Source organism: Grammomys surdaster, unplaced genomic scaffold (genome assembly GCF_004785775.1).
Source record: "Grammomys surdaster isolate TR1022 unplaced genomic scaffold, NIH_TR_1.0 274, whole genome shotgun sequence".
Taxonomy (NCBI): Eukaryota; Metazoa; Chordata; class Mammalia; order Rodentia; family Muridae; genus Grammomys; species Grammomys surdaster.
In genome coordinates this window covers 455,583-472,142 of record NW_021604715.1, presented here as the reverse complement: position 1 = coordinate 472,142, position 16,560 = coordinate 455,583, and the positions used below count along the sequence as shown (strand labels likewise).

General features: G+C 40.4%; 1 protein-coding gene across 1 annotated transcript in view; it reads left to right on the top strand.

The window, feature by feature from the left end:
• Positions 1-8,560: 8,560 nt before the first annotated feature.
• Map7d3 (MAP7 domain containing 3) overlaps positions 8,561-16,560 on the top strand; it is a 23,332-nt gene continuing 15,332 nt past the window's right edge. The window contains exons 1-6 of the mRNA XM_028776935.1: positions 8,561-8,627; positions 11,759-11,851; positions 11,936-12,019; positions 13,067-13,230; positions 14,724-14,832; positions 16,217-16,315. Coding sequence (XP_028632768.1) covers positions 8,561-8,627; positions 11,759-11,851; positions 11,936-12,019; positions 13,067-13,230; positions 14,724-14,832; positions 16,217-16,315 — 616 coding nt within the window. The remainder of the gene's footprint in view (positions 8,628-11,758; positions 11,852-11,935; positions 12,020-13,066; positions 13,231-14,723; positions 14,833-16,216; positions 16,316-16,560) is intronic.

The following is a 16,560-nucleotide window of genomic DNA, read 5'->3' as shown; positions in this document are numbered from 1 at the left end:
TCTTCTCTTCTCTTCTTTCTAAAAACTCCTACCAGGGTAGGGTTAAGAGGCAGAATTACCTATTTCAATCTGAGCTATATAGTACATTACCATTAATAATAATGGTTGTTGTGAACATAGTGCCTCATGACTCTGTGAGAACAACACCAACCTCATCTACATAGAGTTCCACGCTAGTTAGGGAAACATGGCGAGGCCCTGACTCAAATAATAATAGTGATAGAGTTTACTTCTCGTGACTTCATGCTATTACTGTCGAGGACTAGTGAAGCAGTGTGAATGAAGTGTGTAATTCACATACTACCTTCTAATAGCAACTGTTATTACCACAACTGGCCACTTTACATGAATCCTGATATTTTACATCAACTGATTAGAATTTCAGTGAAACAGTTATAAGCAACTGTCAATCCTGTCATTTTGCAGATGAAGAAACTGAAGGCCACATTGTCCTTGGGTGGCTTGATTGGGTCCTGGACCCAGACTGTTAGGTTCTAAAGCCCACGTGCTTTTCAGCACCCTACAATGGAGAAAGGAGACATTTGGTGCCACCTTTATGGGTTGGCCAATCAGTTGCCCCCTGCTAGTCCCTTCCTCACACTTGGATGCTTATATAATGACAGCATTTCTCCCTGAACCAATTTCCTCCAAATGTCATTTCCTCCTTCTATAAACAGACTGAACACATCCCTGACTCACATTTGAATAAAGCCATTTCACATTTCAGATTTTCTTAACCCTGCAGTAAGCCCTATGGCAATTCCACATGCCCAGGGCTGAGTTTCAGCTCACAGTGAAGAATGTGGAAATACTGTAGGCTAAGAAAAGAGCAAGAGAGCAAATGAGAGGTCCCTTAAGTACTGCCTTACCCAACTATTTCCCAGCAGACACAAATGAAATATATAGAGATAGGAAAAAAAGCATACTGGGGGTCCATGTTCCTATTAAATGTACACGCTGGGTCGTTTTAAATCATGAAAACATGGAGAAAGCTACCCGAATATGTCCACTGAGCCCAGACTGAAATCACTGCTTCATTTCTCATGCCTTTCTTCTTGAAGGGACACACATCAACAGGATACCAGGGCACACAAATACAGAAGAAACCAAAACTGAGTCTGCCTATCCTCACCCCCACATCAGCAAAGAGAAATAACTGTTAGCTCCAAAACACTGAATGGTTTACATTGACTTAATTACGCCCAGGCAGAATAGCAAGTTTCATCATCATCCACAAAACTTTACTGAATGTTAACCACACAGAAAACTCGGTACTGGCCACTAAGAAAAACTCCTACTGAGAACTTCCCCTCCAGGCCTGTAAAACCCAGAAGTGCTATTTCTTCCATGAAGTCTCTCAGGTACGCTGGTGCCTGGCTGTCTCCTCTTTCCCATCATGGATTACAGATTTAGTAGTTCATTTAGCCTTTGGCTTAAGGCTGCCAGGCACTGTTTTCAGTGCCTCTCTTCCTCTTGTACCTCAACCTACAGAAGAAAAACAAATCCTGAGTTTTAAGAGTCAAATTATCTTGACTTTGAACCCTGACTGAAAGGTTGGGGGAGGGAAAGGATCAGGATGCAAAAGCTTTCAGGCCAAGGTGAATGCCTGGGAGGACAAAGTGAGTCTGGAATAGCAAGTAAGGGACAAGCTCTAGGAACCTTTACAAAAAGGCTTGATGGATAGCCTGAAGTACGTCTTCTTCAACTTTACAGCACCTCCTTGCGCTTCCCTCTTAACTCTGTGTCAGTTTCATTGCGTGAATACTAGTCAGATTCCAGCTGCGTTGTCTGGTTGTTCCTGCCCCTTACTGGAGCAAGTGGTAATGCTCATCTTACATTTCTTTCAAAAGATGATTTGGATAATCTTTCACATGTGACTAGAAGACAGCATTAGAAAGGGTGTCAGGAGAGCCAGGTTTCAACAACAGGAGCCGGAGTCAAGTCCTGTCCCTAAGCCCCAAAGGAAAATATAAGGACTATATTGGTAATGCTAACACTCCTTCTTACCTATGGCATTCTGGAAACCAGAGTGTTCCCTGAGAAATAAGGTTACTTTATCCCCTAACTCACAGACAACCTTCACCTTTCCTCTTTTCCTTCCTCTTCTGCCTATGCTCTTCTACAAACTCTCCTTGCAGTCTTGGAAGGTTGACTGTGGGGGCAACTTGAGCCTTAGAAGGATTACTCCATTTTGTTGGTGGTGGTGGTGTTGAGTCCTTTAACCCCTCCCCCCTACACACAGAGAACAAGGAAACCCATTGATGAAACATGCTTCAGGTCTTAGGGGCTCACATGTGCATGTAGATCCTCAAGCTGACCCCATGAAAATACTGTGTTTTCCTTTGAATCCCTATGTACGCTATGGATATTTTTCCATTCCCTAAAGTGCATTTAGATAGCTCACTTGAAAATGTAGATAGTATGGGATAGCACATGTATGTGATGGGCAAAAATAAGGAAGTCTGCATGCTGTGTGTGTTACAGCAGACTCTTCCACTGTGATCCCAAAATGTAAAGGCATCTAATACTATGATGTAACAGATATAACCCTAAACATTATTCAGTACCCTTCTTTAGGAATATATGTTATGTTATAGAAATAACATTTACAAAAACGGTAACTATAAGCATGGAACCCAGCAATATATATCTCAACAAACTATCCTGATTCTTCGTTTTTTCCATCTGTATCTTACCAAATTTTAACTCTATTAAAAATTCCAACATGCCTTTAAAGGGCACGCCTTGCTATTTTATGCTTCTTGGCGTCCTATGAACCTTCCTTTATATTTCAGAACTGCTTTTAGAATAACGGTGTTTATTCTACTTTATTTGAAGTCAAGGGGGAAAAAAGACATCTTCTTGCCCCTTAATAATTCTAGACTTAGACCTTTTCAACACCCCAAGAGGCCATTGCAAATATTTTCATTCCTTTCTCTTCTGGTATCCAAGGAGGTTTTTAGTACTTTCTTTCATTTATTCTGCAAATATTCCTTGAAGGATAAACAGTGTGATAAATGTGCTAATTTTCCTTCACACACATATTTTGAAATGAAGCCTAATATTAGAGCCAACCCTTTCTAGAAAAGAGTTCTTTAAGAGGAGTCAAATCCATCTCCATTGCAGACAATGTTAAACCCTTGTTTTTAACGACTTCTTATTCAATGAGTGAATTGCATTATAGGCTTAAGACACAGCTATGCTGGTCACCGGGTCTTGAGCAGTAGTTGTAGTAGATGTGCCAATCAAAACTAGTAACTTGGAATAAGCTCAGGACCCTAGTGTTAGGACCGGATCAAGACAAAATTTGCAGGAAGCAAGTGTGCCTTGGGGCTTACCAACTGAGAATTCAAGAGGTATGCTGAGAGAAGCACTAGCCCTAAAAACAGAGAGATCCCAGTCCTGACCCTGTCACTATAGTGCTAATTTGGGCAGATTAGCTACCCTTCTATGCCTGTGATGATGATGGAAGTTAGTTCATAAAGTTGTGGTAAAGATTATAAGAATCCATACCAGACCTGTAGCACTCTGCCTACCTTGAGTGCTCATCAAATGGCAATATTTGCTATCTTCCAGTAAGTATGCAAGCCTTCCCCAAAGGTCAAGCAGCTGTTTACCACTGCCATACTCTTCCTCATTTCCGGTTTGTCCTTGATGGTACTGATGACTTCTTCCCCCCCCCCATTTCACTTTTCCCACCCTGATGAGCTCAGGTGATGAAAATCAGCCCTTCATTTCAGGTAAGAGCAAGCACTTTCTGAAATGCAAGGGCACAGGAAGAGAGTTGGCTGAGTGCAAGCCCCCTCGGTTAGTGTATGTAAAGAGGAAGAGAGGGATCTGAAGGGTCCTTTGGAGATATGGAGAGTTTCAGTTTCTGCTTGAATACTGGAGCTGAGAAGACTGCCATCAACCAAGTGGAAAACTTTCAGGTCCAGAAGTAAGCATGTAACACAAGCAGCAAGGTAGTGTAGATTTGTGCAAAGGCTAGAGTCTGAGGCCAGGAGGAGCAGGAGGCAAGGCCAGAATGAAATAGCATTTCCTGTGCATTGGATTCAGGGCAAGAGTCAGAGATGAAAGGGAGGAAAGGGCAAAAGCAGAACCTGCTCCCAACTCTGGTTGTGATAGATGAAGCTAACACATAGTTAGGACAGCTACAAAGTGCCACCACATGGCTGGTAGTCTCAACAGTCCCAGAACAGAACTGTGATTGTGGCAGCTTCAAGGCAAATGTATCAGAATCCCTAAGTTCTTCTGGATGTTTATTCAATACGAAGTCAAAATTTTAAAACTTCATCTTTAATTGGGGCAAAATAACAATTCTTAGGCGTATCATGGCTGTGGTTTTCTGAATGTGTTTCCTGCTAATGCAAGATTGGAGTGGAAGAAACAGTCAAATGAGATACAAAACAATCAGCAGGATTCCAGTTCTCTTCTGCTCACAAGGGAATCTACACTTTCCAAATTCAGGGAGGAGAGAAGAGGCCCTTCCAGAGTTCTTTGCCAGTTCTGAGTCTATTTTGGCTCCCAAATAAACTTTGCTCTCCTTAAGCTGGCAGCCTTCAATTCCAATCTTCTGAGAAATGTACAGCATAGTTGGGGCTCCTTGGGGAACTGCTGTAGCCTCAAGGAAGCATTTGAAGTGTCCTCTGGAATGAGTCATTAGTTTAGAGTTAGTTTGAGATTTGTGGACCCTGGAGGGAAGGGCTTCACTCCTTGCCTCTAGATCTCTGCTAAGAGCAGAACAGGTGGTCAGTAAAAGTACAATTGAATGACTTGCTTCACTGAATGAAAAACCTAATTTTCACAGCAGTGTATCAAAGATGTGAGAGCAAAAGGTTAGCTATAGATTAAAAAGATACTTTAAAGGCATCTCAATGCTATGCATGGTGACACACAACTATAATCCTAGCAATGAAGAGGCTGAAACAGGAGGATCACAAGTTCAAGGCCAACTTGAACTGTAGACTAAAACATTGTTTCAAGATATAATAAAGGAACATTTCAAGTAAGGAAACAAAAGAACCTTGTTTGGATTTCTATTCAGACATTAAATAATGGAATAAATTGGAAATTCTGAAAACAAGTTATAGCATTAGGTAACTTTATGTATTCTGTAGTGGTTTTTTAAAAGTTTAAGTGTCATAATTTTAAAATATGTCTGGGGGCTGGCTGGAGAGCACTGTTTGCTTTTCCAGAGGACACAGGTTTAATTCCTAGTACTCACATGCTGGGTGACTCACCAACTGTCTGTAACTCCAGTCTCAAGGACCCAATATCCTCATCTGGTCTTTGTAAGGCACTGGATGTACATGGTGCACAGACATACATGGAGGTAAAACCCTGATACATATAAAAATAAAGATAATTTAATTAATTAATAATAAAGAAGGATTTTATTACAATACAGATTCCCTAGATGAGTTTGAAAAGTGAACAGATGAACCCATCTCTCCTTCAGCTACCATAAACTACAATGAAGAATGAAGACATGGTTACTCTTCATCTCGATCTCAGGACCAAAATGCTAATTTCTTCCTAAAGCCTTCTTTGGTCCCCTCCAAGCACAACTGATTTCTAATTCCTCTGGCCTCTTAGAATACATTGTACTTATCCATGTAACTCTTTACACATTGTCAGCTTTTGGTTCGTTGCAAATGTATTAGCTTTGATTCCTTTCCAACATCCTGGCTAGCTTAAGGCCTTAAGAGGGTATAAACAGACCGGTGATAGTGGCACATACCTTTAATCCTAGTCCTAGGGAGGCAGAAGTAGGTGGATCTCAGAGTTTGAGGTTAGCCTGGTCTACAGGATGAGTTCTAGGGACAGCCAGGGTACACAGAGAAACCCTGTCTCAAAAACAACAAAGGAAGCTATAAACACTGTAAGATTGGCACTTGTTGCTCTTGCAGAGGACCTGGGTTCAATTCTCAACACCCAGCCATCTGTAACTCCAGTGACCTCTTCTGACTGCTATGGTCACCAGACATGCATGTGTTGCACACACATATATGCACACAAATGACCTGAACATAATGAAATAAGCAAACCTTTAAAAAAGAAAGAAACTAAGCAAACCTGTAGAAGAATTCGAAGATTGGGAAAATTAATCCCAATTGGAAGATTGGGAAAATTGTGTAGATCTGTTCAGAAATTTTGAGAGGAGTCGTTTTTATGTTGGTTTGTTTTTCATTTTATGGTATTTGTCATTGTGAGTTCTTTTCCCTAAGTATTTGCCAATATGTTTCTGATATTGAATTGTCACCCCTAAATTTTTTTTAGCATTTCTTTCTTAAGAAAGGGGGCATTTTTCTATATGGGTACAATATAATTTTCACAACCAAGAAATTTAACTTTGTTAACTGCTATTTACTGTGCAGCTCATACTCAGTTTTTCCACTTGTCTTCATTCTGAGTACTTTTTGTATTCAGTGCTGGAAATTGAGTCTTTACAAATGTTAGGTAAGACTCCTACCACAAAGCTGTATGTCTAGCCCTTGAGCCCTTCAAAGCTTTTATTATTATTGTTATTATTTTTATTATTAATCCTAGTCCTAGGGAGTCAGAGGTAGGTGGATCTCAGAGTTTGTGGTTAGCCTGGTCTACAGAGTGAGTTCTAGGACCACCAGAGCTACACAGAGAAGTTCCCAAAAACAACAAAAGAAGCTATAAACACTGTAAGGTTGGCACTTGCTGCTCTTGTAGAGGACCTGGGTTCAATTTTATTTATTTTATTTTATTTTATTTTATTTTATTTTATTTTATTTGAGACAGAGTTTCTCTGTATATGCCTCGCTGTCCTGGAACTCACTCTGTAGACCAGACTGGACTCAAACTCTCAGAGATCTGCCTGCCTTTGCTTCCTGTGTGCCGGGATTGAACAAACCTGGACTGAAAGCTATTCTTAAATTCAGGTCCTCAGCAATGTTTATAGACTGTACTTGGTCTGTTTAGCCTCTTGTGCTGTAAAGTAACTCCCTAATTGTTCAGTTTTTCATAATACTGGCATTTTTATGCCAGCCTATATGTGTCTGAATGTTCCTTCATTTCTAGATTTGGGCTAGACCCAGATGCTTATGTGTTTTGCCAGATTGTCTGTCTGCGATGTTTGTGTTTGTGCATGTGTGCTTTACTAATGCCCTAAACATAGGTGTGCCATAGGAGTAATCACGGCTTCCATCACAGGCCTAGTGCAAGATGCTGTACTGTACTTGCTGAGAAGCACAGCTTTGATGCTCCAGTTGATTTTGTCCCCCTCAAAACTTACTTTCCACTTTACATTTGTGCCAGATCTAGGGAGGCGGCTTGTTTTGTGATAACTTTCATTTGTGTTGACTGCTGAAGAGTTTGAGGAGTTGTTTTAAACATTTAGTGGCCATTGGCATTTTCTATCCTTCAAAGAGGTCTGTTTATGCCTTTTGACCACATTTAAAGGTCATCTTATGTACTTTCATATGTTTGTGCATTGTAAGTTACAACATTTATTTTCTATTCTCAAAAGATTCATCTTTAATTTTAAATTGTATGTATGGAGGCAGTACGTGTGAGGGCAAAGACACTGGGTTACCCTGGAGTGGAGTTGTGAGCCACCTGACTTGGGTGCTGGGAATCAAACTCAGGTCCTCTTGGGGAGGTGTATTTACTCTTATCCACTGAACCATCACTCCAGATCCCGCTTTTTCTTTCTTCACTCTCATGAAATTTCCTCATATAAGATGAAATACATGTGTATTCTAGTGAAATGCTTGGGGTCCATATTTTAATACTGTCACTGTGTGACTCTAGACAAATGGTTTTAATTTTCTATTTAGTTTCCTGCCTGTAAGTTGGGGACAGTATGTACTTCCTAGGGCAGTAGGGGACTAATGAGTTTATGTATTACTGCAAGAGGTAAGTGTCATGGTACAGAGTAAAAGATGGGTAACCACTATCAGCTTCTTCAGTTTAGAGCTCCCCTATCACTTGAAGACCCAGAGAACTCATTCAAGTGCTTATCCTATAAAGAGGCTCCTGCTCCTTTCTCAACAATAACTGCCTTCCCATAACCATCGTCTATTCCTCCCTCACATCCTCTATCCCCAAACTTGGCTTTTCATGTAGTGCTTCAAAGGTAATAAACTCTCATAGTATAGGAAGATGCTTGGCAAATGGGTGTTAACTGAACTTATGGATGGGGAACTATGGAATGTTGCAGCATTCCTAAGTAGAGGTGATAAAAGGAAAAGAACGTTTAATGGCTAAGTGGACAGCTGATTGGCTGGTGCCCAGAATACATCACAATAGAGCCTCCAATTCAAGAAAGGCTTTCCTCAGGTAAAGTTAGTAGCTTTCCAGTCAGTGTAGCGACATGGCTTGAGAGCTAATGCTACCTATATTGAAGGTATGTGGGAAGAGCGGGGCCAACCCGAGCCCCGCCCTACCCCGCCCCCCGGGATCCCAGCCTCGCCCCCCGGGATCCCAGCCCCGCCCCCCGGGGTCCCAGCCCCGGCGGAGGCCAAGGCAGAAGCGGCGCCTGCGCCCTGCCGCTCAAGAACCTCCAGTGGTTCTCAGCTTCTCTCTGAAGATGGCGGACCCCACTTTTGCTGGTACCAGTAGCAGCATACCTTTGCGAGGTCTACGTGAACGCTTAGGTAAGTGCAATAGAGCATCTCCCCCGGGGGGACAGGGAACCTCATAGGCAGTGGGGTTGATGTAACCCCAGGAACCGGCAGAGTAGCGTGGCTCGGCAACTATTCTGTGGGGAGTCTTCCTCCTCCTCCCTGGTCTGTGATCCCCCTCATCTCTCTGAACACCTGAGGGCTGGAGCAAGAAAGATCAGAGTACCAGGGCATGAAGGGGAAACCATTGGCCAGTGTTGTCAACAGCCCAAAGACCACTGCCGGGCGGGTGAGCAGGCGGACTGGCGGGCGGGCGCCACCAAACCCTAACTCCAGCCCCGTCTGCATCGGGGACCAGTGATACCGGAGCAACTGCGGGAAAGCTCAGGGATGAGTGGACGCTGGCCCGTGCTGGGCACATCCACACTTTGGAGTTGCCCCGCCAGGATCGGAAAGTTTGGGTTTTCCCTGCATCCCAAGGTGTTGGCGTTTTCCAGGTCAAGGTCGAGGAAAGAAGGAACTGGCTGTCGCTTAGGGCTTAGAAAGTTGGGAAGAGACTTGACTTTGCAAAGTTGGCCTGCTATGGCTGAACTGAATGAGAATTAGCACCTAGTAATACTTTTTCCTCAACAGGTCCTATAATCAAAACCTTTTCCCTCTGGGGAGAAAAAAAGGTTGGTGGGGTGTGTTAATCTTTTGGCAGCACCTATTTAATTCAGGAAATTGTTTGAGGAGGTATTTCTTGCTGGTTGCTTTCCGCTTGCTGACAAGACTAGTTTCCCCAGATATGCCTGTGAATAAAATGATTTTGATTGCTATCGAAATCCTTAGGGAGTTTTCCCTTGTAATTAGATGTACATATATTCACTTAATGGGTTTTCTATGCGTTTTTAGTATGCTAATACTAACAATTTCTTTAACAAATCACATTTTATATTTTCTACACAAATGTTTTAACTTAAAACCGTTCAGCCAGATGAGCTTTAAAAACTGTGTGACTTAACTTGTTGCTTTTTTCCTTCCTAGTTTGTTTAAATTCACACATGCTTTCTCAGTTTAGAACACCTTATTCAAAAACTGGGATCTACAAATGCAGACAAAGCTAACTAAGACCGGGAGCCAGATTATCAGTGTTTTTAGAGCCAGAGAAACCTTAAAGTTAGTCTAGCAACCAGACTCCCAGACTCAGAAATCCTGAGTAGCTTCTACACCTTGAAGGTGTGCCCTACTGGGCAACCTGATATTGGTGTTCCTATTTAGAATGGTGCCGTCGGCTGGGAAGGGTGCTCTTCCCTCACAATGGCGGCTGGACACAAAGATTGCAGCCCTTTTCCACCAGCCTTTATCTTTCAGTAGCTATTTGTTCTCCTGGTCTCAACTGTTCCTCCAGCAGAGAAAAATTTAAAAACTATGTATTCTTTTTTAGAGAACAGATTCAAAAGAATGTGTGCTATTATACCAATCAGAAGTAATGTGTGCCACAAAAATACCAATAGGAAAATAGGAAGAGAGACAGAAGAATCTAATCTTTAAATCTAACTAGGTTATAGTTTATCTAAGCTGTTAGCTCCCTAGGACTTACAAGCAAATCCTTTTCTTTTCTGCAGTGGTTACCCCTTAAAATGAACCCGGGTAGCCCTTCCCCCATGCAAGCCAACATCCCAAATCCCATTCATTCTGTGAGCACTAGGGCAATCCCTCTAGTCCCTTAACTATTTGAACTATCTGTCTTGAACTGTTGTGCCTTGATAGTTAATAACCAGACTAATATGGTATGACCTAGGGATATATTTGCTGTGCTTTTGCACAAAAGTAAAAACAGTGTTCTCCAAGCCCTTGCCCAGGATTGAGGGGAATTTTAGATACAACCATCCATGGAATTCAAGGTTCAGGAATCCTCTCTAATCCATCTTAATGCACATCATTTTTTTCTTTCTCTCAATTTATATGTCATTTTACTAATGTTTGCTTGTCACTTTCCTGAATGTTGACAGAATATATATCAATTTATATTTATTTGCCTTACTTTTAAAATACTTTAAAAATACTGGCTGTCTTAGTATCTTCATAATGCATCAGAATAGAGCCTTGGGGGTGCTAAAAGCATGGAGGCTCCATGGGGGAAGGCCACATTGCTTAGCATAATAGAGGCCCTGAGTTCAATCCCAATCACCATAAAGAGAAGAAAGACAATGAGCTACATTTTAAACAGTTCTAAGTGCTTGAGCCTCACACCCAGAGGGAAGGTTCTGGCTTGTCCTGGGAATGACTCAGGCAGCTAGTGTATAACCAGCCTAGAAAGTACTTGGTATCGATAATTTATAGGTGTCTTGTAATATTTAACTCGATTTCTGAGTATCTGCCTGTTAATACTTTGCTTCTAGATTTGTGTCTATACATTCTTACTTTTTAAAAGATTTTTATTTTATGTGTATGAATGTTTCTGCCTGCATGTAAGAACATCATCAGTATGCAGTGCCTGTGAAGGCCAAAAGAGGGTCTCAGGTCCCCTGGAACTGTTAGTCCACTCCCAAGTCTATGCAGACAACTGAACCTGACTCCTCTTCCTCCAGTCACTTCTCCTGGAGTCACTTCTCCAGCCCAAATTCTTAATTTTTTATCTTGACAAAACTTTTATTTTCATACAAACTCTTTTTAAAAATACTTGGTTTGTTGTATCTTGTCTGACACTTTAACTTATGTTTTGGTTTTCAAGACAGGGTTTCTCTATGTAATAACAGCCCTAGCCATTCTGGAACTTGCTCAGTAGACCAGGCTGGCCTTGAACTCAAAGATCCGCCAGCCTCTGTCTCCCAAGTGCTAGGACTAAAGGTGTGCGCCACCTTCATCTCAAGTATTTTAAAAAGCCATCCATCACCAAGTTAACTTCTCTACCTGTTCTTGTGCTGCCACTGCTATTCACAACTGGAATTGTCTTGATGTCGACAAATACCATACACTTTCAAGTCTTTATTAAAGTACTGTTGAACATAAATAAGTTCTTAGCCCATCTTTTTGTTATTGACCAAGATTAAGCAGTAATGTTTTACTTTACTTTTAGAAATGATCCAATCTTTTATCATCAATGACAAATGGTTATGGATTGCTGTCCTTGTATTGATTGTTAAGATCTCAGGCTTTTTCCTCATGTTCTTGTGTTTTAGTTGCCATGGCGCAAGAATTAGCTGAAGAAAGGCGACGAAAACGTGGTATGGATTCTTCTGCAGTTGCAAATAAGAGATCATCATGTCCACCTGGTATACTTTCAACAATATTCTGATGTATCAGTGCTGTAGCTTTAAAATCTGATGTCATACTAATGGGCAATTATTCTTTTGTAGTCTTAGATGGTTCTGTCCTTAAAAATGATGTCAAACAGCAGCTAGCCAAAGAACGTAGAGAAGAACAGAAACGTCAGCAAGAAGGTATGCATGTTAGACAGTGCTAGCTATGGATAGCTCATATTTTTCTGACTTGGCTTTAGTCACTTTGCTTAATCTACTTATATGATAGATTATAATTTTTACTACATAAAATATTTAAATTAAGTCCATTTACTAAAACACCAAGAAGGCCCCTGAAGAACCTGTAACCAATTTATTTTTGTTGAAGGAGTGGTTTAAGTTAGCTTCAGCCATTGGAAATTGAATTCTGGGACTTTTCTTTGACAGTGGTGGAAACAAGCAGATTGAGATTTCAGTAAAAATGGGACTTGGTATAAATTAAAACTTTCTCCAACTTGGGTACAGGCTTTGCAACTATATGTATTTCTTCTTTGATCTAAATCAACTGACAAATGCTCAAATTTATTTGAGTGGAATATTATAAGTGATTGCTTTCATGGTAGTGGGAGAAATAGTCATGTGTTAGGAAGAACATTTTATGACTGCATAGGTATGAATCCTCTGGTTGCAGTCAGAAAATATGACTAGTAAAACAAACTCTTCCATCATTGGGTAGACTTTGAAGTCTATTCACATAACACAAGAAAACATGTCTTCCTTCTTTGGAATTTTAGTTTGGATAGACCAAGAGTCATCTGGCTTAGGCATGCCAGTTCTTTTTTTTTTTAAGATTTTATTTATTTAATGCATATGAGTACACAGTAGCTGTCTTCAGACACACCAGAAGAGGGCATCAGATTCCATTACAGATGGTTGTGAGCCACCATGTGGTTGCTGGGAATCGAACTCAGGACCTTTGGAAGAGCAATCAGTGCACTTAACCACCGAGCCATCTCTTCAGCCCAGCATGCCAGTTCTTGACCATTCAGTGAACACCTTGTGAAAAGTGGTTCCTTAGTGCCCAAATATGTTTTCACATATATGAACTGTACATGTTATTTAGTAGACCAGGTTATGTTGTCTTAAGAATGATAAGAAGACAAAGTAACATTTTTTTCCTTCTATGTATATAATGTGGAAAACTTTTCTTGGCTTTAACACCATGAATATGTGCTTGGAACATTTCAGCCAACAAGGAAAAACAACTACTTGAGAAAGAACAGAAGGCGAAGCTGCAGTACGAAAAACAGTTGGAAGAAAAACACCGCAAGCTGAAGGAACAAAAGGAAAAGGACGAACGAAGACGAGCATCTGCAGAAGAAAAAAGAAAACAGAAGCAGGCGGAAGACAAAGTATGCCACGTTAGAATCTGTCCGTTTAGTGTTGGTGTCATGTACATCTTAAATATTGTTTAGTCATTTTCTGTGTTTACTGACCCTGTAGAAAGGAAGGGAAAAATCTCAACTCTTACTATTTTCTTACATTTTCCTTACCCTCAGCCCAAGTCCTTAAACACTAACTTCTGGGAGGAAAGAGGAAGCTTGAAGGTCCAAACACTGAACCCTGTTGGCCTTCAGAATGCAACTCACAGTGTACATTGGTTTGGGCTTAGCTCAGAACTATTCTCTATCACCTGTAGAAAGATGCCAAACCCAGCATCCCACCTCTCTGATAGAGCCCATCTAGCAGGCTGATTTCTCCCAACTTACTCGATCTTGTGACTCCCTGAGAGACTATGAACCATTAAAGACAGTTTGAGAAGCAGCAAACATAAATTAGGAAACAATACAGAGTGACTGAGTGAGGCTCTCTGGTGGACAACATCTGTCCAAGACAGTTCCAGTGTAGTAAAAGGGGAAGTTGAGAGAGAAAACACAGAACAGAAGCAAATGTCAGTGTAGACAGAAAGGGAACCAGAAAGATGGCAGGAGAAAAAGAAAGGCTAGAGGAATTCAACACCGAAGAACTACTGGGGGCTAAGCATAGGCAAAACCTAGTACATGGCCATTGTAAGGAAACTAATATGTTTCTCGTTGGCCTAAGAGGAACAGGCGGCTACTATAAAGATGCTGTTGTTATATAACAGTTGCTGTTAGGAAACAGAAAACCCCTGGCCCAAAAGTTGATTTTCTCACTGGAACATAATCCATGGTATATTATAATATAGTGATAATACACCCCAGAGCAAAGAACTCATTTCTAAACAGATACGTGTTCTATCACACTATGACATGTGATTTGTGTGGCTGTTATCTTGACCAGTTCAGGCTGCAGGTGAGGTCAATATAAACACATTGCTTGCCTTAAAAACAATTCTTACTTAGCACCAGGAGTTAAACTGTAATAGGTATGAACATAATAGATAGCTAACTTTGACTTCTGGGCATGTTACCTTTTCCTCTATCTTTCCACAAAAGATAAGGCAATTACAAAATATATCAATCCCAAATGGTAAAATAAATGGTTAAAGGAATCAAGCAGAAATGAAAATTGAGGGAGGCAAACATAGTGATGTAGAACACTGATTAGTATGCATGGAAGGACACCACCCATTCTTTGTCCAGTTGCTTGTGAACTTTGGCTCCAAGTTTTCTAATGATAAAAGTGAGAAAAGAAACATTGTCAATTCCTTGACATAGCAGCCAGAAAATAAAAATGAGTTATTTGGGGATGGCACAGATGTTCATTAATGAAATTGAAACTTGCCTCCAAGTGTTTTAAACTTTTACCTACTTGAAAAAGAAATGTGGCGATGGAGTTAGTTTTAGAAAAAATTTAAACAATGACTTTAAATTGTGGTAATCTAATAACCATATAAAATGGTCTGGAACTTTTTTTAAAATAGAAAAAATTCAAGGCTGTTGTGTCTCGTACAATGGAGCGATGCAATCGTATTGATCAACGACAGAAAAGGTGGTCGTGGGAGGGCGGTGCGATGAATAATGACAAATCTGGTAAGTAATATAGTTGTTAGACTTAAATTTGTTAGTGTCCATTGTTCACTGTCAGTTATTGGAAGAAGACTGTATGCAGCATGAACTATTTTCACGTGCTAAATGAAAACATGATACAGAGTAAACTTGTATCACCTGCCAAATCCGAACCAATCCAATAATGGATTTTAATTCAGAATACACTAAACTTCATTTAAATTTACATTAAGCACAAAAATGATGAATACTTAAATTGGTTTTGTTTTTTGTTTTCAATAAACTAAGTACAAGGCTGGAGAAATAGCTTAGTCAGTAAAGCACTTGTCTTGCAAGCTATAGGACCTGAGTTTGCTTCCTAGAATCCACTTAAAAATAATTCAGCTGTGGTAGTATAAACTCACAATTCTAGCACTGCAAAGGCAGTGGCTGATTCGTAAGAGCTCTTGTCTCTATCATTTCTTGAAGTATGCTGGTGAAAAAGTGCATGACTTGACTGACTTACATGGGCTTACACCTATGGTCATCACATTATCAATCCAAAGAATTTTCACTTGACATAAGAGTGTTAATGTGTACTTTATTTTACAAGTCTCAAAGAAAAAAAAGAATTAAAGAATTCTTGTTTAAATGACTACCCCTCAGTATCCTAAGCTAGAATATTTCAGACAAAATGGAAAGTATTTGCCGGGCGGTGGTGGTGCATGCCTTTAATCCCAGCACTTGGGAGACAGAGGCAGGCGGATTTCTGAGTTTGAGGCCGGCCTGGTCTACAGAGTGAGTTCCAGGACAGTCAGGACTACACAGAGAAACCCGGTCTCAAACCCCCTCCCCCCCCAAAAAAAAGGGAAGTTTTCACACAAAGCCAATTGTTCTCTTAGAGTTTTGTTACCTTATGACATCTATAGCAAATATAAGGGGGTTTTTTGGTTTAAAAATAGTCATAATTAAATTATCCATTATTCTTAGACATCATCATGAATGGTTTTATTAAAGGTTATGTTTTCTTAATTTAGGAAGATTCCTGTTGTCAAAATTAGATATTTTCCATATTAAATTTTTACAATTACTGTTTTGTTTTGAGACAAGGTTTCTTTGTGTAGCCCTGGCTGTCCTGGAACTCCCTCTGTAGACCAGGCTGGTCTCACATTCACAGAGATCCTCCTGCCTCCTGCTACCACCTGGCTAATTATTTTCATCATTTTCTAAGTAAATTTATTCTCACTTCAAATAAGATAATGAGCAAATAACTCTAAAGTTTAGGGTTGTAAGCTACATAATATTTGAAGTTAAATAATTCTCTGAAGCAAGATTTGAAAAGATTTTTAAACTGCTTAATAAAATGAGTTGCTCCTGAAATCTTAAGTAGTTTCTAGAAAAGTAATATTTCTTTGCACTTGGTGTTTAGGAAAACCAGAAAATAAACGAAGCTCCTCTCTGAGTAGAAAAGACAACCGATTACAACACGGTGGTTATACGCAACAAGTGAACGTGAACGACACACCCGGTGAGCAGTTATTTCTAAGTATAGATCTTAAATACTGGTTTAAAGACGTGCAAGAGGGGTTGGAGAGATGGCTCTGACTGCTCTTCTGGAGGTCCTGAGTTCAATTCCCAGCAACCACATGGTGGCTCACAATCATCTGTAATGGGATCTGATGCCCTCTTCTGGTGTGTCTGAAGACAGCTACAGTGTACTCACATAATAGATAGATAGATAGATAGATAGATAGATAGATAGATAGATAGATA